At 40.2% G+C, this 25,999-nt stretch overlaps 2 protein-coding genes across 2 annotated transcripts in view; one reads left to right on the forward strand and one right to left on the reverse strand.

Annotated features, from left to right (window-relative positions):
• The window catches only part of LOC306976382 (protein phosphatase 1 regulatory subunit 37), a gene marked incomplete at its 5' end in the record, with an annotated part of 93,620 nt that extends 84,004 nt beyond the window's left edge, over positions 1-9,616 (reverse strand). The window contains 2 exons of the mRNA XM_079574299.1: positions 7,584-7,684; positions 9,460-9,616. Of these exons, the coding sequence (XP_079430425.1) occupies positions 7,584-7,684; positions 9,460-9,616 (258 nt within the window). The remainder of the gene's footprint in view (positions 1-7,583; positions 7,685-9,459) is intronic.
• Positions 9,617-12,937: 3,321 nt separating this feature from the next.
• Positions 12,938-24,877, forward strand: vrk1 (VRK serine/threonine kinase 1). The gene is made up of 13 exons (XM_079574138.1): positions 12,938-13,041; positions 13,552-13,720; positions 13,859-13,914; positions 15,030-15,099; positions 15,629-15,716; positions 17,308-17,416; positions 17,534-17,626; positions 19,158-19,290; positions 19,886-20,006; positions 20,096-20,154; positions 22,366-22,529; positions 24,461-24,560; positions 24,636-24,877. The coding sequence occupies exons 2-13, from the start codon at positions 13,552-13,554 to the stop codon at positions 24,770-24,772; spliced, it is 1,299 nt and encodes a 432-aa protein (XP_079430264.1). The 5' UTR covers positions 12,938-13,041; the 3' UTR covers positions 24,773-24,877.
• Positions 24,878-25,999: the final 1,122 nt, after the last annotated feature.

The following is a 25,999-nucleotide window of genomic DNA, read 5'->3' on the forward strand; positions in this document are numbered from 1 at the left end:
CCGGGATAGGTATGTGTCGCGGTCGGATAAACCGGCACAAAGCATAAAGCATGCGCGCACAGACTATGAGCTGGTTTAGTTATTGTATCTGTTATTGTACGCATCATCTCTGCTCCATCGTAAATATGTTTTGCATTTAAATTATCTCCTACTGTTGATCCGGGTGCTATAAATTTCAATACATTTAGATTTAAGGCATTTCCGCCATCCCTTACCAGCAAAATCTCTCCCATGCGCAGTAGTTCATAGTCGGTTAAAAGTGTAAGGTTTTTCTTTTGGCTTTTCTCAGCTCTAAAAACATGTGGGTCAGATAGATACAGACGGCATCTCTGGAATCGCCCATATATGGTCATGTTTGAAAACAGTTAAGGGGGAAAACAATTTGGAGAAAAATCTAGACTTTCTTTAATTATTCAAAAACTACTTTAACAAATGCTGAATAATGAATATACAGTTTTTGACTAAATAAAGACACAAAGACATGGGGAGAAAAGTGGTTCAACAGCCCATAAATACATAAATAACGGAGAATGCTAACCTGATGCTACATGTTAGCATCGAGCTAATGCTAACAGTTAGCTAGCGCTAGCTACAACTGCCGTTTTTTCACTTTTACTGAACAATCTGCAGTGAGAAAATATCCACATGGGCCCGATTTACACTTGACTTTATTATAGTTTATTATAGTTATATGTGTGATAAATAAGTTCATATTCCACCAGAAAATGGCTAAAAAGAGTGGAAAAATGTTTTTCTCTAAAGATTCTATTTTCCCCCTCAGCGAAGCCACGCCCCCTTCTCTGACGAGATGCCGTCTCTATCTATTCACCTTATTCCACCCCGCCCACTTTTGCCACTTTTTGCGTTGTCTCGGCACTTCCGTTGTCCAGACACTTCCGGTCGAGCGCGAAGCCCGTTCATTTTAACGGAGAACGGGGGAAAATATTCTCCGCTCAAATCTGATGTTTAGTCGATTGATTTGTGTAAAATGGCCAATGTTCACTTGCACTAACATGTCAACACTGCACCGTTTCTCTGTGCGGCCTGAAAAAGGCTTTGTTTTCGTGTAGTGACTGATTTTATGTGGACTTCTCCAGTCCCATGTTAACACATAGGAGAAAAGGGGCGGGCACAATTCATGGCGGTGCCACGCGAGCCTCCGGAATAAGGTGAATAGGTCCAAACATCCCTTAAGTCCATCTTCATACAGTCATTGTGTGGTACACCTCATAGCGACAAATAAATCCCTTTACAGCAGCTCTCTTTAGGTCATTACAGCTGATTTCTTCATCCCAGCAAGTAGTTTCTCTTTCACTCTAAAGAGGGTCACTTCCTGTCATCTCATTGAAGTCTTTTCGCTCGGCCTTAGACCCTCTGGCGTGAACCTATAATTGTTTACCACTCATGTGTGAAGAAGTCACTAAAGGCAACCCTGTTTTATCAACTTACAACATTTCAAAGCAGCGCAAAGGGGCCCAAGGGTGCAATAAAAAAGCCTTTGAATAGTCTTGAGCTCCGGTCCTCGGGGATCGCCTCTCGCCTATAAAGACCTAATTTAATAAATTTGCTCTTTAGGCGTTCATATTTTCATTTTGCGCACTTATTACGGATTCATTCGCAAAGCAGCAGCTTTTGGTCTCAATATTGCCCCTCTTAGCTAATGCTTAACCATACATATTTTACTCTTTCAGGAGGACCACCTACATCCGTTTTGAACGCAACTGGGTTCATTAGCACCACCTCGGAGATAATACAGTGGCTGTGTGCTTAATGTACGCGCTGCTAAGTCGCTAATTTTCCACAAATAATTCCCCTTGATCTTAAGTGAAATTTATGCGGAGGGTACAGAGCAGAGCGCTTTAACAGGGAGCGTCTAAGTAAAGTAAGTATGTACATAAAATGAATTATAAATGCCAGTCTGAGTGTTTCAAGTGTGAGGCTGGAAGAAAGAACGAGTGAGTTTAGCTCCTTGCAAAGGGGAAGAGAGGAAGGAAAAGAGGAAATCCCTTATTGATCACAACAGAATGTTTATAGAATAACAATCAGTCTGATCGATAAGAGAAACATTTACAAGAGAGAAGTTTTTTTAGCATTATAGTATTTTACAGTCCTAAGATCTCTTAATGTCGTCTAGAGCGCTGATGTTAAAAGTTGCATTTCAATTTCATTGCCTTATTCATTCACTTCACTTCAAGAACATATCTCAGTATGGAAAAACAGTGGCCTGTTCCTTTAAAATGTGTCCAAAGTTTATAAACCAAATGCCATTTGACATTTATGGAAGTGTTAAGACTGAAAAGTGCATTACACAAAATGTGAAGGCGCGTTGAGTTGCCTTGTGTACGAAATGCGCGGTATAAATAAAGTTGCCTTGCCTTGCCTGTGTAACTGTTACTGGAAAACAAAGGAGTGCATGAACAAATTGCCTCCAAACACAAGTCACACATTATTTTGAGAAAAGACTGAAATATGAACAAAACTAATACAACAATCACATGGATTTCAGAACGTCTTTGCAGGGTTAGCGGCTTTTGTAAGGCTTCAAGGAGACAAGATTTGATTATTTTGTTTGTTGCAGTGGACATAAAATGGGACAAAGGCAAAATCGACTTTTTAGAGCTCTTAACAATGTTCCCTTTATTCATGCACTTTTGAGAGATTTTGTTTGTTTTGTCCTTCTACAGCTGCAATAAAGTATTGATATTTGGTATTGCAATATGATCCGATCTTTTGTCCCAGCCCTACTTTCTAAGCACACTGCCCTTTGGTAGACTCACGGAAGCATGGCTGCCAATCAGCGTCCATGGGCCCTCCGCCAATCACTCACTCACACATCGGCCACATTTATACATTATAGCAAATAGCAAAGAGAGTGAAGTGCCCAGTTTTGTCCAGCAACACAGTGCAGTGGTCGGAGATGGGATCAAACCACCAAACTTTTAGATACATGAACGAAGCCTCTAACCACTGAGCCACTCCCACCCCTAGTTTGTCCAGTTCAGTGAATGCCTTATGTCCCTTTAACATTGTGTGGATTTCTCATTTAGAAATGTATCAAATTAGCGGTTTGTGGGATATGGATAGTCTTCTCATAGCTAAGCGTCCAATTCATTTTTTTCTGTAGACGGGTAAATTTATTAAAGGAACAGGCCACCATTTTTACATACTGAGATATATTCTTGCCTGAGCTTAGACAAGTTAATGCGTACCTGTCTGGTCTTTGTGTGTGCACTCAGTCACAAAAAAAGACAAAAAGATGTTATTAGCATTTGGCCTCTTCCAATGTATTCCTATGGCTCCAAACTTCATCGGGGTGAAGTTGGAAGCTACCACGCTCTTTCATGGGGACGCACAAAGACCAGAAAGGTATGTATCAACTCGTCTAAGCTCAAGTAAGAACATATCACAGTATGGAAGAACTGTGTGCCCTCAGTCACACAAAAAGACCAAAGATGTTGTTAGCATTTGGCCGCTCCTAATGTATTCCTATGGCTCCAAACGAGGTGAAGTTAGAAGCGACCAAGTTCTTCCACGGGCACGCACACAGACCAGACAGGTACGCGTCAACTTGTCTAAGCTCAGGTAAGAATATATCTCTGTATGGAAAAATGGTGGCCTGTTCCTTTAAGTAGAGAGTCTATGGCTGTCCACACAAACTCTCTTCAGTGTCTGAGTAAGCTGTACATCAAACAATGCACATGATTTAGTCATGTCAGTACAATCAGTACATGTGGGATATGTTGTGAGAGAGCAAGAAACGAGTTTGGTGCAGGAGCTAACAATTGATGCTCAACTGCCCCAAACTTTGACGGCTTGAGAACAAAGGAATATTGTGAGTATTTATATAAAAGCATTTGGGAAAACTTTTACGCTCTTCGTATTTCCGGTGTAGCAACTTTCTGCACAAACTGTGCTACAACGAGAAATGTCCAAATGTCAGTGTGCAACAAAAAGATGTCACTAAATTAATGATATGTCAACTTTAAACATAATGTGACTTCAAAATGGGTGATCGGTCTGAATTGTTATGACATATTCTTAATTAATGTCAACATACAGTGGGTTAAACGACACGCTAATTTAGTTTACACATTAAAAATATATAACATACAAACATTATATTGCACTGTGTGTCATTAAATTACTATAATAAGTGCATTTAAAACAATAATCTAATTAAAACTTAAATTAACTTTAGAAGAAGAAGAACTTTACAATATATGGCTTCCTTTTGCACTTATATCTGATTGAAAAGTGACAAGTTCATAAATCTATAATGGAGTGTTGGTGTTTGATGCCACTACGCTGTCTCTAAAAGTATTAATTTGATGCGATTGTTCTGACAAGTACAGAGTAATTGTTCTTAAAAGCAAGATTCAGATCACAATGAACATTTTAAACATGTCCCGGAGTAAACATTTCAGAAAAGATTGTAATATGAACTAAACTAATACAAGAATCACATGGCTTTTAAGAACATGTTTACAGGGTTAGCAGCTTTTGTAAGGCTTCAAGGAGACAAGATTTGATTGTTTTGTTTGCTTGCAGTGGACTTAAATGGGACAAAGGCAAAATCGACTTTTTGTAGCTCTTAACCATGTTCCCTTTAGTCATTGACTTTTGAGAGATTTTGTTTTGTCCTTCTACTGGTGCAATGTTTCGATATTTACTAGATTGTGTTGCGCTTTGTAATCTTAAAGTGATCTCTGCATTACTTTAAAGGGGCTAGACGCAAGTTAGCCATTTTACACTCACTACTGCCACCTCAGGTCATATGTGTAACTGCACCTGCTATATTAAGCTTGTGCATGACGGCACTTCGGGCCGAAGCAACACCGTTTTTAGTGACAGTGCAGGATTTTAGAGGCAGTTGTGGTGAATAGGTCTGGGCTCATTCTACACATTAGGACATTGTTGGAACATGTAGGGTGAGGAAAATACTTAATTTTAACATTTTCAAACTCTGTATAGTCCCTTTAAGGCACACTGTGTAAACAATACAGTCCATAACATGCTCCTAATGACCATTTAGACACAAAAAATGCTATTTTTGCAGTGGATAATAAACAAATGGATTTGGATGAGGACCTAATCCAAATCTCATATTTGGCTGCTTTTCATCAACATCTCCATAGCAACGAGCAGGAGGAGCAGGAGACATCAAGTGTCAAGTTTTTGGAGAGGTGAGCCGTGCTTGTTTGTTCACTTTTTAGGCATATTTCACTAATACAAGTATCTGTAATAAAATATATGATTTTATGTTACACAGTGTGGCTTTAAGTCCATAAAAAAGACATTCCCTTCTAGCTGTTCTACACTCAAACTAAATTCATCACGGTGCCGTGGATTTGATAGCATGCCGTTGCTGTAAAAATGGAAGCTCGCGTAACATTATTAGCAGGTTTAAGTACGTTTTGACGCTCCAACCAAACTTTGAGGCGCAAATCAACACAATGACAGTTCTTTTTTTCATAAACAGAAATTAAATGCCCAAAAGTGAGATTATAAGCCACAGTTATGTACGAACTGTCCTCAATTTGTGATGTATTAATTGTGGCCATTCATATAATATTGTGCTCTACCTCGTGTATGCCCCATAGTCTCACTGTTGCCTCAGCTTAATATCGCACTGTGTGTCTCATATCTTTTGCCTGAGCAGTCTCGGTATCGATCTTTTTTGGGGAGCTGTAACATCATTGCATGCTACACTTATTTTATCCGCGCAGTTGCTGATGTTGCATAGACGGACAGGGTTACATGCACTTTGTTTTACAGTAATTTAATTTTGCCACAGCGGAGCCACTCTCGCCGGGAGTTTGTGCTCTCAGCCTGTGGTCTCTTGTCACTGATTAAATGAAATATCGCTTTAAAAAGTGTAGCATGTTTTCTGCTCTGTCAATCAAGTGGAGTATTGTTGGGGACAAACCAGCCAAATAAGAGCGTAACCCGATAAGAAGTTCATGTTTGGGGACTCGCAATTGTACTTGTTTTTCCTACACCATTGTTCCCAAGACAGTTCAGGTGCTCTTTCCATAACAAAGGTTAGTAAACTACTCAAGTTTTATCAGCAGCAAACACCACACACTTAAACTATCTTTTTATTTGCCTTTTTTATATATATATATTAGGTGGATGAACACACAGCACTAGGATTAAAGGAGAAACATATTTTACTTATTTACAGTGCATTGTGAAAGAGACAATCCAACTGAACTGAATGAAAGTTAATTAGGCCTATTGCAATAATTACTTGTTACAGGAGCTTGAGTTTAATCACGCTTTGTATATGAAATGTATTTGAAATAATGAAAACGTCATTATAAAATTATACACTTCAATAAAGAAATTGTCGGGGTTAAGTAGTGTTTTTACTCTTACCAAGTACCACCTAAGAATTTTTTTTATTTTTTTGCCCCACCAGAACATAATACATTTGCACCACTTAGTACTAATACGGTAATAGGCTGGAATAGCATGGTAACTATATAGGGATAATACAAGACAATGAATTTTGCCCTGTTTCCCAGTTATTACTGTGCGACCTAAACTGCCCTACGGAGGTTAGCACACCTGGCTGCGAACTCAAGATAACTCTGAACACGTGTCTCTAAAGATATCCATACAAATAGTTCAAATAAACTATACCGTAACGAACAGTCCCTTGGCCCTAATATAGAGGCATACAGTTACACTAGCGCCTCAAAATGTGTAATGTAATCACCATCTCTACTTTTGTCAATCTCAATAATCGTCATAGGACTTTATCATCTTTAGAGCTTGGATGAGACAATGTGTGTGTTAGATTAAACGAGAGGAAAGCATTTGTTATGGTTTGAGCTGAGGTTTGTATAAAAGATTTGTCTAAGTTCAAGAATTACATGTATGATGAAAAAATCTACATGAAAAAAGTATTGTGATTTTTTTTTTTTTTTTTTTTTTTTTTGGGGGGGGGGGGTTAGGGTTATATTGCCATTGAACATAACATGCTATTACATGTTTTAGGCTCTAACTACTTCCATCTTATTAGGCTGATAAACCAAGTCAAAACCATTACATAAAGAGACTAGATGCAAGATGGTCATTTTATACTCACTACTGCCACCTCAGGCCATACGTGTAACTGATTAACGTGATTAAGCTCATGCATGACGGCACTTCGGACCCGAAGTAACAACTTTTTGAGTGACAGTGCAGGATTTTAGAGACAGTTGTGGTGAACAGGTCTGAGCTCATTCTACACATTAGGACATGGCTGGAACATGTAGGCCCTAGGGGGAGGAAAATACTTAGTTTAAAACTCCGTATAGTCCCTTTAAAGACGTTTTAAACAAAGACTAAGCCAAAACAGGACGGAAACGTGAATTAACTTGGAATAAACGTAAAAATTTCAGGAGGATCTAACACCTAAAGCAGTACACGTACCTCCAATTGTACTCATTCCACAGTTTGAGAATCACAAAATGGTCTTTAATACTAATAATACTTTAATACTTCTGCAGTCATATTAAAATGTATCAACATGTGCTCTTGTGACGTTCCTTTGATGCTGCACTTCCCTGAAAACACCGTCTGAGCTGGCTTACCTGCAGTTGCTCCAGTACGCGGGCATTGGGCTGGACCTGGTGTTTGCCGCAGCTCTGTTGGTAGGCCGCCATTACCTCTGTCAAGGTGAGGCATCTGTCAGCTGAAATAAAACAATACACCCATTCAGCGATTTAATGTCTTCACATCCCGGCGAGGCACCACAAACCATTCGAAAGTGCTTAAGGGCCTCCGAAATGCCATACGGTAAACTGTGTGCTTGTGTTTGGGGGGGGGGGATGGGGCCGGCGTGGGGGGTCTGCGGGGTGTTTGCGAGTGCGACAGGGAAGAAGGCAGTCATTGAGGAGTGAGAGAAGGACATGAATGTTTGTCTGGACTATAAATCAACCAATCAGACAACTCGATTTATCAACCATAGCCTTATGGGATGGGACAATCCAGATGTGAGACACTACCGAGGATTATGTTGACGGAAATGCTTCATCATAACATATCCTTCAGAAGACGCTTTGCATTTAAATCAATTACTAAACTGCCAAACTTTTGCAATAGACTTGATTGATAACTAAAGCTTTATTAAACACTGTTTGTTTTCCCAATGTCCATGGTGCGCCATTTGTTTGATGGGAGCCCTCTAGTGGTTGGATGAAGTATTGTAGATGTCTCTCCTGTCTTCCCTGCCCTTGATAAATTATGGGAGCACGTGGTTGTAAGTAGGGCCCGACCGATACGGATATGTGTGGTCCGATACCGATACCGATATGAAGGGGGTTGACATGGCCGATAGCTGACACATAGGCCGAAATTTTAAGCCTAAACATTATGGTAACAGGTTCAATTATTGAAATATACAGAAGTATATAAAGGTCGACCAATATGGGCTTTTCTAAGGCCGATTATTGGGGATTTTAATTGGCCGATATTTTTGACCGCAGATAATTTTGTTCAGTATTTTTGAATGTCTCGTCTTTAATCCTGTGTATGTTGCTTCTAAATGTGTCAGTGTTGAACAGCAGGGGGCGCTATATGAGGGGCATAGGGCTGATTTATTCTGGATGTTTATGTTTAGTAGGTACTTCAGAGGTGGCTTGTTTGAAAGACAAAAATCATTAGATTCCAAAGCAAAAAGGGTATGTGTCTATCTCTTACGGTTACGAAATTATAAACAAAAGTCTACATCATAAAATACATAATATAGGTGAACAAACTTGTGACAGATTTTCACCACAATGCTTCTCGGCTCCTCTGAGGCCTAGGAAATTGGCTACTTTTCATACTCTGAGCTCATTCCGATGCAAAAAACCAGGAAGTCTCACTTTCACTTCCAGAGCCATGTTATTGACCGATAGCTGATACTGTAAAATACCTAATATCTAAGCATTTTGACCACAAGAACTAACTGTTATCATAATAATATAAGAGACTTTTATGATGCAGTCTTACACGACTCAGTTTGCAGTGGCCGAGCAAAGTAAAAAAGAAATTCCCACAGGTCCAAAGGTCGGTCAATGGATCTTAGCATCCACCAGATAACACAGGACTCACCCAACCTCCAGTATCTGTGTGAAATATGCTATATACTTTAAATTTAGACCATTCACCATAACAAACTAGCTAACATCTAAGTGGAAGTGGATATTCAGGGATCCTTGGTGTTTATCTCTGTCTTTATAAGGGTTCCTGGTCTGAAAAAATCTGAGAACCTCTGACTTATGTGTGTATATATTAGACACAATTTTATGGACTTGAACTTAAACCTCACTGATTACGAAAGGCATTGCTCAAAGTTGCGATGTTGCACTTTAAAATACTCTTATAAAAAATAAAAAATATCCGCGCTATACTGCATGTATGACACAAATAGGTGAAGAATAAAAGGACTGCATGTATAGTACACAGAGTCTCTCATCATCTCACCATTTTTGTTTTGGTGCTCAGCAAATCCAGACACAATCTGCTCGTCGGGAGGGAATGACACATGCTTTTCCGCTTTACTTTTCTTCTTGTGGCTGCCGGCGTTTTCCGCAGCCTCATCGCTCGCCTCGTCACTCTCTTTGCCATTGCAGCGGGTCATGGCTCAGACGAAAAGACTGTGGGAATCCCAAAAAAAAGGCGCAGGTCAGCTTATCAAAACACTTTGCATCAAGATCCCGAGAGCGGAGCCATGGCAACAGTTGTTAAAAGTAATCCTTATTTGAAGAGGGTGAAGAGACGCGCGGGTTTGGATCAAATAAAACAGTCGGTGGACGTAAAGTGCTGCTCTCATCAGTCTGTGCCACTCGGAAAGACAACACTCCACAGAAACAATATCTTATTCATGAGGTGCAGCATCGGGTTGCATGTGAAACCGTGTATGTTGGAATCAAATGACACATTGCAAATGGGTGAGGCTCTGTGCATTTACATACCTGGCTGCCTCTGTTCAATATCAACTGCATCCTGGAAGAATCAAGAAAACCGAGAGCGTTAAACTGTAAACAAACAAAAAAAACACAACAACAACAAAAAGTGCAGCGCGTGGGACTAATCTCCTGATCTTGAGAATGTTCATAGTTACATTGGTGGTTTTTAGGGTACCTGGTTAGAGGAGTGGCCTGTTATGCATGCTTCGGGTTGAAAGGAGAAACCGGAGCGGTAGGAAGAAACCTACCCAGACACTGGAAGAACATCCGAAATACAGAAAGGTCCCTCCTGGCTGAGAATCCAACTTGAAACCTAGAGCTATATAGAATACAGTACATTGCCAGTAATACTGCAAGATGTGGATCCATGCATACTTTTAAAAAAAAAAAGAAGAAAAAAGGAAAGGTCAGGAGAGCATCACTGGTTCCTGCGTGTTTGGTTCGCAACGAGTAAGAAACGTCTGAGGTCAAAGGTGAAACTTGTACCTTGAGTATTTTGCTAATTAACTACATGTTTTCCTCCCTTTTTTTCCCGCGGAGAATAACCGGAGGCTACAGGCGTATTTATCACAAACTCTCTAAGCATGAAGGGCAAGTCAACAAAAAGATATGGGTACGGAGTGGCTCTTAAAACTTCAAGAGGACCATTAACAAAGGCTGAGACCCATGTTTACACCGCAGTGCATATCAACCACCGCATAAACAGCAACATGAGAAATGTCACTGGGGCTCTGTCTATTTCAGGAGGCAGTGCAGAGGGTTACAAAACAAATGGCAAGGTATTCCACTGTGGATTCACAATGGGAACTGGGGCTTACGCTAATTTGTACCACAAGCACAAGTGTGACAAGCAGCTTAAATATTTAGTTAAAATAAGATGACAGCAAGGTAGAAGAAGCAATCAAGTGAATGAACAGAAAATACTGCAGCAAAAGGTACATTTTTTTATGCGTCATTAAGACGATTTTTGAATTGCTCCAGTCCTTGGTGTATGCATGAGGAACAGAATAATGTACTGTATTTCAGCACAAATGTATGAGCGTACGAATTATCTGGGCTTATCCTCCAGTCTGCAGCCTCGATAGGAAGTAAAGCAGAATTTAAGGGGTACAAATAGGGCGAAAAAGCTTAAAAGGTTTTCAGAAAAACATGCCCTGCAGTGGAGGCAATTATCATCACATCAGGAGTCACATCTGGCGAAGCTGGCTGGACAGAAGGGACCACCTCATGACCTCAGCGATGAGTTTTAGTCCAACTGTCTAAATAAACAGGGATTACTCGAACATACATGAACACATAACTGAAATATTTTCCATAGAGACAACACTAAAACAAAGTTAAAGGAACAGGCCACCGTTTTTCCATACTGAGAAATGTTCTTACCTGAGCTTAGACGAGTTGATGCGTACCTGTCTGGTCTTTATGTGTGCCCTCAGTCACGCAAAATCCTATAGCTCCAAACAAGGGTGAAATTGGAAGCTACCACGCTCTTCCACGGGCACGCACAGAGACCAGACAGGTATGTATCAACTTGTCTAAGCTCAGGTAAGAAAATATCTCAGTATGGAAAAATGGTGACCTGTTCCTTTAAAGGAATAGGCCACCATTTTTACATACTGAGATATGTTCTTACCTTAGCTTTGACGAGTTCTTTAGGACCTGTCTGATCTTCACCCGTGCCTTCAGTCACATAAACACAGCGCAGACGGCGTTAGCATTTAGCCTCTCCCCCTCTCCTCTATAGCTCCAAAACTGGTCAAGATAGAAGCTACCAAGCTCTTCCACGTTTTCCCTATTTAAATATGGTTACGTAAAGTGTTGCACTACAAAGTATAATTACACAAAATTAAACAATGTGGATTTTCTAAGCGGATAAAAAGGGGGACTATATTGTAAGGCGTAATAATACCAGGAGTAGTGCGAAATCCGCGCAGTAATCTTCACTTTACTGTGCGGATGCCAAACTACTCCTGGTATTATTATGCCTTACAATATAGTCCCCCTTTTTATCCGCTTAGAAAATCCACATTGTTTAATTTTGTGTAATTATACTTTGTAGTGTAACACTTCACGTAACCATATTTAAATAGGGAAAATGTGGAAGAGCTTGGTAGCTTCTATCTTGACCTGTTTTGGAGCTATAGTAGAGAGGGGGAGAGGCTAAATGCTAACGCCGTCTGCGCTGTGTTTACGTGACTGAAGGCACGGGTGAAGACCAGACAGGTCCTAAAGAACTCGTCAAAGCTAAGGTAAGAACATATCTCAGTATGTAAAAACGGTGGCCTATTCCTTTAAAAACTGACTAAAATCTCGTTGGCATAATATAGTTTATGAAGGGGTCGGTATATAGTCAGCTGTGCACTGGGATCACTTCTAGGATTAACTATGACTTTAGCGAGCCCGCCCCCTTCATTTGCATGTGGTGAGAGAAATCAAGAAAATAATAATATAGGCTGTAAAAATAAAGTTATTAATAAAGTTAATAAATGCAGACAGACAATATGTCTTCAATATTTTTATTCTAACAAAAAAGAGACGTTAAATAACTATTCTATATTATTTTTACTTCAGCATTTAAGCAGCAAAAAAAATATTATAGAACTTTATTTGTTAATGTAAACCCAAAAATAGCATGTTGATTAAAAATATAATATGTTTTATTTCAGCGTTTGCAGTGATATGTATTTATAACATATCTATTAATTTATTTATTGAATTATTATTTTTGACAGTTTTGGTCCCCCATACCACTGCTTGATTGCATGATTAGAAAAGTTAGCTCACGAGACAAGGTCCGTCCATCATGTCAAAACAGTGTTTGTGTTCGTTGTGTATTCACATTACCTGCATATCTTCCGATTTGACGCCATCACACTGAGAACATGTGAACACGTCAGCTACAGAAACTGCAGCTACTAACGTTAGCGTCTTAAAACATTAATAAAATATCATGCGCAGATTTTCTGACGTTTGCGTAAGTGACCAATGGAATACAAAGCTCACGTGACGCCACTTCCGCACCGGTAGTTTTGCGGGAAGTTTGGTGTCAGGAGCTAAATAATAACACACGCGGATCACATTTGTAAACCATCAAAAGGTACGTGCTCGTTATATTTGGTCACAGCTCCGAAACGAGTCGTGTTTTTACGTAGCTTAACAGATGGCATGGCGTTAGATTTGACTAGGAAGTGGATGACAGGAAAAGGGATGCTAACCACACATGCTAACATGGCTAACAGTGATTCTCGTGACATAAAAGTGATATCAAACTGTCATTCAGTGCCTTGTTACCTTCTCTTACCTTATTGTTACCTTATACCTTATCAGTCCTCCGTGTTTCCATTTATCTCTATTTCTCTAAAATCCGGATGCTGAAGCTGTTGTGAGCAGAAGCTACGCAGTTTATTTACAACACGTTTAAAGATGAGCTAGTAAAAGTTTAGCTTGATCAAACCCCAATTATCGGACTCCCGCAGATGCTTAGACGTGCTTCCAGACATTAAAAGATAAAACATAGATGCCACAATGCTCTCTGCTTACGTAAGATCGCTTATTTTTAGCATCCAGATCATGTTAGATGACAGATGACAATTATAGCTTGTTTTAGATGCCTCCGAAGGGTAAAGCTGCTGCTGGAGGAGGGAAAGGCAGAGCTCCAGCGAAGAGGAAGCTGGCAGAGGAGTTCCCACCCGGAGAGGTGCTCACTGACACGGGGAAGAAAGCCTGGAAACTCGGTGCTCCTGTTGGACAAGGAGGCTTTGGTCTGATCTATCTGGGTGAGAAGATGTTTTCTGTTTAGTACTGTGGGGCTCATTGCAATTTGTAGGAGAAATTGTTGTTATTGTGCCCTCGCTATAATTGTAGTAATAGTAATATGTAACTATATATTTGTGCCTGTGTGTTTTTTTTACTAGCTGATGAAAATTCAGCAAAACCTGTTGGTTCAGATGCCCCTTATGTCATCAAAGTGGTAAGAGCACAGGCCAGATCAACATTGTTCATTCTCTTTCACTTTACTTTAGTGTTTACAAAGAAACGTAATGCCAGGAAATGAAATGATTTGAGGTTCTGGCTAAATGTGGACACACTGTGGATGAAAGCAGTGCGACTACAGATGGAAACCATAAATAAAATATTGTCCTATTAGGTCTTTGTGTTTTTATGATGACTGTTATTCATGCCACAATAAGTGAAAAGGGAAACTGAACGTTATTTTGATCGGAAGAGCTCTATTTTGCTGTAAAATGTGTAGTTTTGGGAGAATTTTATTTTTATTTTTAAAGCAATATTGTCTTTTTACTTACAAATAGAGAGCTATAATAATGAGATATGTTCTTGCATTAGCTTAGACGAGTTGATGCGTATCTGTCTGGTCTTTGTGCGTGCGCTCAGTCACACAAATAGACCAAAGACATTTATCCTCTCTCAGCAACATTTCTATAGTTAGTTAGTTAGAAGCAACCAAGCTCTTCCACGTTTTCCCTATTTAAATACAGTTACGTGAAAAGTTACACGATCCAAGTATAGTTACACAAGATTAAACATGTTGATTTTCTAAACCAATTAAAAGGGGTACTATATTATACCTTAGTGTTTGCGTACATCATTAGACTGTGAATGGGTGACTGGTTCCTTACTGTAAAGCGCTTTGGGCCTGATAAATGTAGAAAAGCACTATATAAGGGGAGTCCATTTACCATAAGCTAAGGTAAGAACATATCTCAGTATGTAAAAACGGTGGCCTATTCCTTTTCGTGATTGCTTTCTAAATAAATGGCAAGACCTTTGAGTGAAGGGCTACACGGACTACTATTGAAAAGTCCACGGGGTTCGCAAGATGAAAAAAGTTGAGAACCACTGAATTACAGCACCTTTACAGTACCTTGTTCTTTGATTTTAGTTTTCTTTTGGCTGATGAATGCTTAAGTGTCAGTGGAGTTTGATTTGTCTATGTCTAATGCCTGTTTTCATATAATATTTCCTTTTAAGTTTTTATACATATCATTTATCAACGCCTTAGATCATTACAGTGTTATATTTTAATACCATATCCATTATCAAATAACCTTTTTCTTTCCCTCTCAGGAGCCCAGTGACAACGGCCCCCTGTTTTCTGAGCTCAAGTTCTACATGAGAGCTGCGAAGCCAGAGCTGAGTAAGCCACTTCACTGTTGTTTGTAGCCAGACACAGGAGCAGATCACTAAGCCAAAGTTAGCCTTATGATCATAACACCAAAGTCTCTCATCACCAGGGCAAACAAATAAAAGAAACCCAACTTTCTTAATTAAAAAAGACAATCTTGTAGCCGCAGCACAGAAGGGACCTGCAGAGGAGGGGAGGCTTTTGGTGGCTGCTCCGTTGCCCCCAGGCCACAGCTTTGCATTTTATATAATAACAATCCAAATGTCAATCTCCCCTGACAATTAACTGTTATATTACTAAGGAACCAAGAGCTCATATTTTATTCATGGAGGATCTCACGTTGTTGGTAAATATTTGTCCCAGCAGCAGATTAGCTTGCGGCCGCCCTGCCTGACTCTCCTCAATGGAATTATGCTCTTATTACTTTGAGCATCACACACTCGCCCTCCAACACTAGTTAGCCTTGTGTTCATGGGGAAGTTACTCAAATGTTTAACTTCTGTCGACAGTTTACTCATACGATTATGTGCCTCTTTTACAGTTCAGAACTGGATGAGGTCTCACAAGTTGAAGAGCCTGGGTGTCCCAAAATACTGGGGCTCAGGACTTCATGATAAAGGAGGGAGGAAGTAAGTTGTCGTGATGCTTGTGAATGATGATGGAAACATGGCTAGTATTTTCTTGATAATGGTATAGAAACTGCGGCGTGAAATGCGTTCATCCCCTGATATCTCTGGTGACCGTGCTGCTGTATTTCCATCCTATTATTATGTTATTACTGTGGTGAACAGTGAAGTGCAACCCTGTCATTTGTATGCTATAGTAGAGAAAAGATGACTCCGCACATCAAATACTTAGAGCAGATGAGACGAGGGAGCAACCCATGTTACATCGATCAGGAAATATCCCACACACTGCCAAAACTTGCATAAATATTGGACATTAGGTGCACTATGCAATTTTTTATGCGGGGCAAAAAGGTGATATTTGTATTGACCCAGCGGCTGTGTGAGTGGTCAGCATAGCGCCTTTACTTTCGATAACGGCGGTCTCTACAAGGCTCCAGGATCACTTGTTTTGTAGGTTTTCTGGTGAGAGGGTCCATCAGCAGTGAAAACCTTCCCAACATTTGGTGCTGGGGCGTTGTAGAGTCCTCCGTCATCGAAAGTAAAGGCGCCATGCTGACCACTTATACAGCTGCTTGGGCACTACAAGGTCAAAAACGCACAGCTATCAACTTTTTCGCATAGAAAGATGCATAATGCAGATTTAAGTCAATGTTTTGGTGCTATTCAAATCAGAAAACTTTATTGATCCCAAAGGGCAATTCATTTGTAAAAAAAAAAGATCCACAAACACATCACAGTCACTTTGTGTCACGCCCAACAATTTAGACAAGAGTAAAGGCTCAAGATAAACAATAATCCTGTAACAATAATACAAATAGAGCGCATATCAAATTGTCTAGGTTACTTAAAGTGACTTGATGCAAGTTGGTCATGTTATGCTCACTACTGCCACCTCAGGTCTTATGCGTAACATCAGCATCTATATTAAGCTCGTGCATGACGGCAGTTCGGACCCGAAGTAACAACTTTTTGAGTGACAGTGCAGGATTTTAGAGGCAGTTGTGGTGAACAGGTCTGTGCTCGTTCTACACTTTAGGACATGGCTGGAACATGTCATGTAGGGGGAAGAAAATTCTTAGTTTTAACATTTTTAAACTCCGTATAGTCCACTTAATAAACACACTCCCTTCAGAATTCAACAGTTCAGTGACAGAGAGACAAAAAGTCAGAAAGTACATAAAAACGACGTCCAGAAGGCATGAGCGAAAACTCTGAATGCAGAGCTATGGCCTTCATCAGGAAAATGCCAGTGCTACAGTATAATGCGCATCACTTCACGAATAACATGTATGATTTCTTTAATAGCAATATAAAATGTATATGTCTTGATTTCCAAAACGCCACAATGTAGTTTTTATTCATCCATAGCGACTTTTGTTATCACAGCTGCCCCGGATTCAATCAAGGCATTAATATGTGCCATTGGCCGCCCCGACAGCCACCAATAACTCACTGACACACTACATTCTCACGGGGCAGTGGGTAAAGTGTCTTCGGAGACGGAATTCAAACCACGCACCTTTGGATCCATGAACTAATTCTGTTCTCACAAAGCCACTGTCATCATAAAACAGCTGCTCTGTTCTTGCAGGTACAGATTCATGGTGATCGACAGATTTGGCACAGATCTGCAGAAGAAGTATGAGGAATGCGGGAGACGGTTCTCCAGAAAACTGGTCCTGCAGCTCGGCCTTCGCATGGTAGGTTCCCGACTTACTCAACCTGTTTGTTCCCCGTTTTTTCTATGCCGTGCACATTTTCTCAGGCACTTGAGTCATTGCAATTCTAATCGTAATGATGTTTCTCTTTATAATTAGCTTGACACTTTGGAGTACATCCACGAGCATGAGTATGTGCACGCTGACATTAAGGCGTCAAACCTCATGTTGAGCTACAGTGATCCCAACAAGGTCAGTGCTTCAAATATTTATCCTACTCCAACTGCATTCCCCAACACTGCATATTATCCTTGTATTTTTGTAGTGGGTAACTCATACTACGACGAGGGAGGGGACTGTGTTTTTGATCATAACACACTAGTGCTCCTTCATTAAATTCAATTAAGGCCTTGAGAGGAGGGAGGGCACGTGTGAGTGCGCTCCAAACAGGGGGAGATTAGATGGCAGCAGCAAAGAGCTTTTAGTGGAAAACAAGGTGGGGGCAGGGGCAAATATTTAATTTGAAGATTAATAATGTATCATTGGCGGTGTTATTAAAGAGCTATTTATAAATGACAATTTAAAAACTGGCCTCATGGGACTTAAATTTGGTAAGGCTTTTTATGGCTGTGCTTTCTGGATTTACCCAGATATTAAGAATCCAATTTTAGTTTAATCTCCCAAATACTTCAATTCAATAAAGGAAGATGAAAAGGGAAATGAGTTATTTTACTAACCGACTTATGATGTATAAAAGTGTGATATTTTTATTATTTTGGCTTTTTCTACTTTTTCTACTACACATTTCTTTGTTCAGTGCCTGTCTGACTGCTATTTCTTATTGATTAAAAATGTTGCACTTTGCTTTTTGTGCTTATTCCATGCACTATTCCCAATCAACCCAAAACATAATCAATAGGCCAATTCTCCAGCCATAGGTTCTCTTGAAAATGAACCTTCCTCAAGACTTGCAGATGTGTCATTGGTCAACATTGCTCCTGACCAGTCGCCCGAGTAGAGTTTTGACTCTTGCCCTGAGCCTGACAGAAACTTGGGTCAGGTTCTTGGCTGACTGCGGAGCGCGTGTGGCTGAATTGGTCCGATTTCTGCAGCCGCCTTGGAGCCCAGTTCACTTCGATACCAAAGCCAGAGCGAGATCATCGGTATAGTCTATTTCTCTCAGGACAAAGTGTACGTAGTTGCTTTGTGCTGAGTAAAAGTGCACAAAGGCTGTAGAGCGATGTTCACCTCTTAACGCTCACATGAACCGAGCACAATTTCTCCAGTTTGGCTCTACCCAAGTCTGAAAACGAGGATGAAAATGCAACCATAGAGCAACAAAAACCTGATGAATGGCACAAAAGAGTAGCAGAAAAGTGACCAAAAAAAATTTCAAAGTGACGAATACACTGCAACAACACAAGAAAAAGAGTCAATTTAGAGGAGTTTTGTAAGCAATAGCTTTCAAATAAGGGCATCACACTGGCCTGTAGGCTGTGACCTTATGGATTTGGGTAAAGCTGAACTAAAGAAAATGTGCTTATGGTGTTGGCCTCATCCAAGAAGATTGCCTGTTTTGCACACTTTCAAGGATCCTGAAGCCGCTCACCTTCACTGTATTTTTAGTAAGTGAATGGGATGGGGATGGGCTGATTTTTTTTTTTTTTGTGCCTGATCTTATTCCTACCTCCCTAAAGATGGTTCAAATGTAAGGGGAGACAAACTACACCTTAAACAATAAAAACTGCGTTATGGTGCCTGATGTTATGATGCTTGACGATAGGTTTACTTGGTGGACTATGGGCTGGCGTACAGATACTGCCCAGAGGGCGTCCAAAAAGAGTACAAGGAGGATCCCAAGAGGTGCCACGATGGGACCATTGAGTTCACGAGCATCGATGCACACAAAGGAGCAAGTGAGTGCACGCCTGCAGGTCTACGTGAAAGTGTTTATGACATGAACTGACAGTAGTCTTAAGGACCCTTGTCGTGTGGAAAAGTTACATTAACGTACTGTAAGTATTAATAAGTAATTTACTGTCATTAACCCGTCCCAAAACGTCCCAAAGGAGTTTTCACAAATAAAATATTGAGTGTCATCTGTGTCAGCAGTTGTCATGAGAATGAGGTTTAATCATTTGACCAACACAGCATCCAAAATAATTAACTCATTTGACTTTGGAGGATTTTACAGTTCCTGCTATTTTTCTTGAAGCGTTAAAGCCAAAATGTTGCAATATTTTATGTGAAAGATACGTAATATCCATCTTGGCTTTGAAGACATTTAAAGTTATTGTCTGAGAAGAGCTCACAATACTAATTTATTAAACAAAGACCATCTGCTTTCACACAGGCTTTTGAGCAGTTGAAAGAAAATATCATGTTTTTATTAAATAGAAATGTCATTAAAATGTCACAGCATTTATGAATTTATGAATTGTTCAAATTAAGGATGAATGATGACGAGTCTAAACATCATGTCCAAATGCCTCTCTGTGTGATTGTGCGTAGCTCCCAGCAGGAGAGGCGACCTCGAGATCCTGTGTTACTGCATGGTGCAGTGGCTGTGCGGCCAACTGCCCTGGGAGGACAAGCTGCAAGACCCCATCTACGTCAGGGACTCCAAAATCAGGTAGAACATGTGAAATAAAAATTGTTTAAGTTTTATGTTGAAATTGTTGCATGGTGACATATATTCTATTTTCTGTCTTTCTCTTGCAGATGTCAAGACAAGGTTTCAGAATTTATGACGACGTGTTTCTCCTCTCAAGACAAACCAGGTAACAGACACATTGTTACATAGCACTTTACATTATTCTAAATTGGTAGTTACAATGTATCCAAGGTTGTGTAATATTAAGCGTTCCCTTTGGTACCGTGTTTTCCGGACTATAAGTCGCTCCGGAATATAAGTCGCACCAGCCTTGGCAACTACCTGGGCATGGAGGTGTGACTGATAAATAAATAAAAAGTAAAAAAAGCCGTAACGTATTTTCTGGGACTATAAGTCACTCCGGCGTATAAGTCGCACCAGCCAAAAATTGCATTATGAAGAAGAAAAAGACATAGAAGTCACTCCAGAGTATAAGTCGCAACTACCTGCCTGGGCATTTAGGCATAACTTCACCATTTACAAGCCTCTCCCGGCATCACATTGTACAAGCTCTCATATGCGAATTCGTTCCTCTATCTAGCTTTTAGCCTGCAATTTGCTTTTTTTTTTTTTTTTTTCATAAGTAAGAGTAACCTCCGCTTTTCGCCTGTCCTTCACAAGTTCCTGGCTCACTCCAAACTTTCTTTCTGCTGCTCTATTACCGTTTTTTAAATCTTCAGTGGTACAGGAGTAGCAGATACTGGTACACAAGCCTCGAGTGCCTTCTACCAGTTGTCATTGTGAATATAACAAAAAGTGTGAAATTATATATTTTGATGTAATGTATAAGTCGCACCCCCAGCCAAACTATGGAGAAAAAAGTGAAACTTATAGTCCGAAAAATATGTTAATTAGAAAATCCAATCATTTCCGTACAAAACTCTGATTAAGGCATTCATCAAGCTTTCTATCAAAACTATACTGGAACCCACTGACCTAGAAGTGGTACGGTATTTCAAAATCTGGTTGTAAAAGCCATATAAAGCTCAATATAGGCCTTTTTAGCACACACGCAGTCCCTGTTTTTCCATTTCCATGAGCAGTGAGGCTGTATGTGGCGCGCCTGCCTTTTCCTTCGTCTCGCTACTGTAGTATTTGCCTTTTTACCGTTGGCACTTTGACCCACGGCGTTGTCAGTTCAGGCAGGAGTAAGAAGAGCGAACACTACACGTCGCACCTCCTTCTCTCCTGCCCCGCTGAGCTCCACCAAACTGTTGTTTACAACTCCATCTGCGCGTGTGTCTGCGGCGACGCGACGAGTCGAAGCAAAGTCACACCAAACAGAACGAAACCACGGCGACCGAAGAGGAACATTATGGTGGCGATGGAAGTGTCAGAGGAAAAGATGAGTAAGAAGGAAGGAAAGAGAGATGCTCAAGTCCAGACAGGGTACAGCGTTCTATATGCTACTGCGGTCATTTTCACAGAAGTGTCAAGAAACTACGGTTGAACACAAGAAGTGATCTGTCTGGAAAAAAAAAGTTTAATTGCCTAAAATATGCATTGATTATTGTTATTGTTGAAATGGAAAACAAAATCATTTTTGCAATATCGCCATTGTGCCTGACTGAACATTTTTTCCTTGGGAAATATGGCAATTATTTAACCTCTTTATCCCGCCTGAACCGAGTGCATTTTCTCCAGTTCAGCTTAGCCAAATCCATAAGGTCACAGCCTATAGGCCAGTGTTATGCCTCATTTGAAAGCTAATGCCTACAAAACTCATCTATATGGAGCTTTTTCCTCACATTGTTCCCACGTTGTCACCACTTTTTTTTGGGACATTTTGTGCATCGCTTTTCTGTTGCTCATTTTTAGATTTTTTGGTCTCTTTTCTGTTTCTCTTCTCTCTTCTCTTCTGGCCTTTTTCGTCACACATTTTTGTCACTTTTTAGTCACTTTCTCATTGTTTTTTTTGTCACGTTTTTGTTGCTACTTTGTGACGTTTTCACCTTCGTTTTCAAGGCACATTTTGAGCAGGTCTTACCTGAAGGACGTTTAGAACAACACTCTAACCTGGAACCTGGACCTGACAGTGGCTCACTCTTGCATTAAAGCAATTCCCAGACTGTTTAGGCCTGTTTGCCGCTTTCATGTTTCGCTACTTCCTGCGGATGTTTCCCCATCAACATAATGTGCACAAGAGGCTAAATCCTGTTGCTAGTTACTCCAGATCACAAACCTGGCTCAAGATCTGTAGATGGGTCCCCAGGCGCTGCACTGTTCTCTACCATTTTGTGATTTAGTTTTTTTTTTCATTCTGGGCCTGTCACAGAAATGGTTAACAGGATGCAACGTAGTGCTCAACATGTACCTTCTTTTGTGGGATGTGATGTAGATGAGCTCCAGCGGTTCATGGAGGAGGTGAAGAAGTTGGGTTACCAGGAAAAGCCGGCGTACGACACACTGCGTTCCATTCTACAGGCAGGACTCAAAAGCATCCAGGCCAAAGACGACGGCAAGCTGGTGTTCAACGTGGTCAACGGGACCACATCCGGACAGGTTGGTACTCTGTCAAGTACGAAACGACTCTGTTTGATGATAGTATGCTCAACATTAGAAATATGAGCAAAGTTGTTGAACTGGTAATGGTAACTAGTGAAATTTTCTTTCCTGGGTGTCTGTCCCAAAGCCCATAGTTACTGAGATGTTCTTTTTTTACAACCCCCACTGGGTTTAACAGATCAAGATTAACTTTTGTTCCTTATGTTCTTCAGCATGGTTAGCGGCACATTTCTCTCTTTATAAATCATAAGTTTATTTTTTGAGCGCTGTACTGTATTTTGATAATTGTCCATTATTGTTGCATTCTGTTGTGAAAGAATTCTCAGCTTACAAGTCCCAAACAAAAGGAACAAACTTTTTAGCATCTTGGGTTTATCCATTTGGAAGTCCTTCCCATAAAATCTGTCCAAGCTTTTTATTGCACTTCCAGCATGATCACTCTTAATTCCTACTTTATCTCGCCGTTTCTCCATCTCATCTGCTTCGGTCTCTCGCTGCCTCTCTCTTTCTCTCTCACTCTCCTCCGTGCATATGGGGAGATACCACTGGGGACGTGGTCGTTGCCAGCCGAAGGGTTACCAGGCCTCTGCGCTGGTTATTGTATGCAATTATCCCGCCAATCTGTTCACCTCAGCAGGCGCTGCATAGTGATCACGAGGTAGCAATTGTCAAAATGGAGACCAAAATGGAACGGGGGCAGGGGGTGAGGGCAGAGTTTATTTTCAAGGCCTGAAAAGGAGGAAGGAGGAAGGGGGCGGGCAGCCGGGCCGAGTGCCTTTGTTAATGTGCATGTCTCTCTCAGTGACTACCTTTTCATGATCAGTTAAAACATTTTTGTTTGTATGGTCAATATGTTCAACAATGTCAGTTTTATTCATGTTTGGTGACCCGAAGAAACACAAGTAGAATTGATTGTACATTTTTGAGTCACTCATAAGTCAATGTTCTCTTTATGCCATTCCCAAGACTGGATTAAAAATAAGAGGAATCTCTGCTTTGTTGCTAGGAATTCACAGATCCGATACTGGTATCAGATATCGGAAAGATATCTGAAAAAATACAGTATCGGCTACAAATATCCGATACTGAACCGATGCCAATTTTGGGCTCTGAGCGCTTTGAAAGCACAACTTTCACCGACTAAATCTAGATGAGTATAGGCATACTGTATATCATTTTGAAGGGCAACCTGGAGAATTCAATGGATGAGTTAGTTTTATCCTCCACATGTTTGATCGCCATGCAAAATTCAGCAACATGCTAATGTTGACGTCAGCTAATAAAGACTGGGACAGAAACTATGATCACCTAAAGTAGCCAAACAAATAAAATCAGTGTTTGTATTTTAGTTCATTTCAATCATATTTATGATGTTGTAATGATCAGATCAATTTATGTGAGGTGTTCACATTAATGTAACCTAAATTGCCAGTCATATCTTTACAGTAATGTAGAAAAGTCCTAACACTGGAGAAAAGAGGATCTTTTTTCATTCACAGTAACTACTTTTAAAATATATCTTGGTATCGGTTAATATCGGATATCGGCAGATACTCAAACTTTCAGTATCAGCAGCAAAAAAGTTGGATAGGTGCATCTCTATTTTTTGACATGTTACAGTGTTCCTTTGATTTTCACTGCACTCCTCTCACAACAAATATTAGCAAGTAACTCCCGCCGAAGCTCCCTCCTTCACAGATCTTCACTACTACAGAACAATACACTCTGATACTCGCACTGATGTCCGACAGCGCCCTACATCCAGTGAGCAGCGCAACCCGGAAGATAGGCTAAAGGAAACTTTGAACAATCCGTTTCTCACCAAGTGCAAGATTGTGTCTGTTTGTCTTGTTGCTTTTTCATTATCACACCATTCTTCAAGTCCTCTCATTCCATTCACTGACAAATCCTCACATTTCTCATTCTAGAAGGCCTCAAAACGAAAACAAAAAGTTGATTACAATGAAGACGACAGCGAAGACAGTGACGAAAGTCCGGCGAAGAAGAAGAGAGCGACCAAGAAGAAAGGTTACTTTATTTCTCTGTCGTCGACGCGCATATGGTATAACCCGTCAAAGTACTCAGATTTTTCCTTTTCTACAGAAGTCAACGGTGTGAAGAAGTCCCCCAGAAAAAGTCCCAAAGCTAAGAAGACTCCAAAATTCACAGAGACGGCGACACAGACTACACCGGGGCTCAAAAGGTCCAGAGGCAGGCCCAAGAAAACTCCCTCTTCATAAACCTCGACTCACTCCATCGGTACTACTGCCTTAGCTTCTTCTAATGAAAAGATTTTAGTGGATTTATAGTTTTTTTGTCTTTCTTTTGCACTATCGCCGATACAGTTTTATATGATGTGGCCACATTCATTGTAATAAAGAAGATTTGGTATGCGTATGTGTGTGTGTTTTTTTTTTTCCCAGTTAGAAATTAAGACTGTTTTGAAATCAGGTCTGACAATATTCAAAATAGATTAAATCATGTTTAATATCAGGCCTATAGAGCTCAACAGGCCCATCTACTTCCGGTCACGTGTTTGGATTCAACGTAAAATATAAGCATGGATTTTGTTTTTGTCTTTCATTCTGGTCCACTGCGTCTTCCCATTAATTTAAACCAACTTTTTTTTTTAATTGATTGACTTTGTATGATTTTATTTACTCCAAGCCTCCCTTGCCGTGCCTTCTACGCACCAGTTGCCTCCTGGGTGTGCGGAGTTGTCCTTAGCTGCGAATTTACTCCAAGCCTGAGTGAAGTTAGAAGCGACCAAGCTATTCCACATTTTCCCTATTTAAATACGGTTGCATAAACAGTCACACGATCCAAGTATAGTCTCACAAAATTAAACATGTCAGTTTTCTAAGCGGATAAAAAGGGGTACTATATTGTAAGGCGTAATAACACGATAGGAGCTGTTCGACATCCGCGGCGTAAAGTGAAGATACAGTATTACTGCACATTGAACGTCCTGCCAACAGGCCTTAACAAAGTGACCTAATGCACTGGTGTAAAACTATATAAAACTATAGCATCAACATTGTCTCACTCTTAAATAATATAGAATAACATGAAAACCTGCCACTTTAAGAACATAAATATTTCAACATTGTTTTCCTCATACATTTACCACTTCACTGGTGTAAAAGCTATGATAAATACCACATGCATTATAGTATGAAACTTTAGTAATAGTTAAAAAATATATCAAAACCTGCACTTCAAATTTGTCATAATATTAATGACATATTTTGGTGCTGTTTGTTTTTACGGACTGGAGCTTGTTTTGACTAACCACAATCACATCTTAATATATAGTCTGTTTTGTTTTGGCCAGCTGCCCATCTCTGTCATATTCTCAGCACACGACACTTTTCAAATAGTTGTGAATCTTGTCACTCACCACGCGCCTGTTTTTGATATGCCAACTTCACGGGACGACATTTCACACATGAGGAGCGTTTGACAGA

This window comes from Gobius niger, assembly GCF_951799975.1.
Source record: "Gobius niger genome assembly, chromosome: 16".
In the NCBI taxonomy this organism is placed as follows: Eukaryota; Metazoa; Chordata; class Actinopteri; order Gobiiformes; family Gobiidae; genus Gobius; species Gobius niger.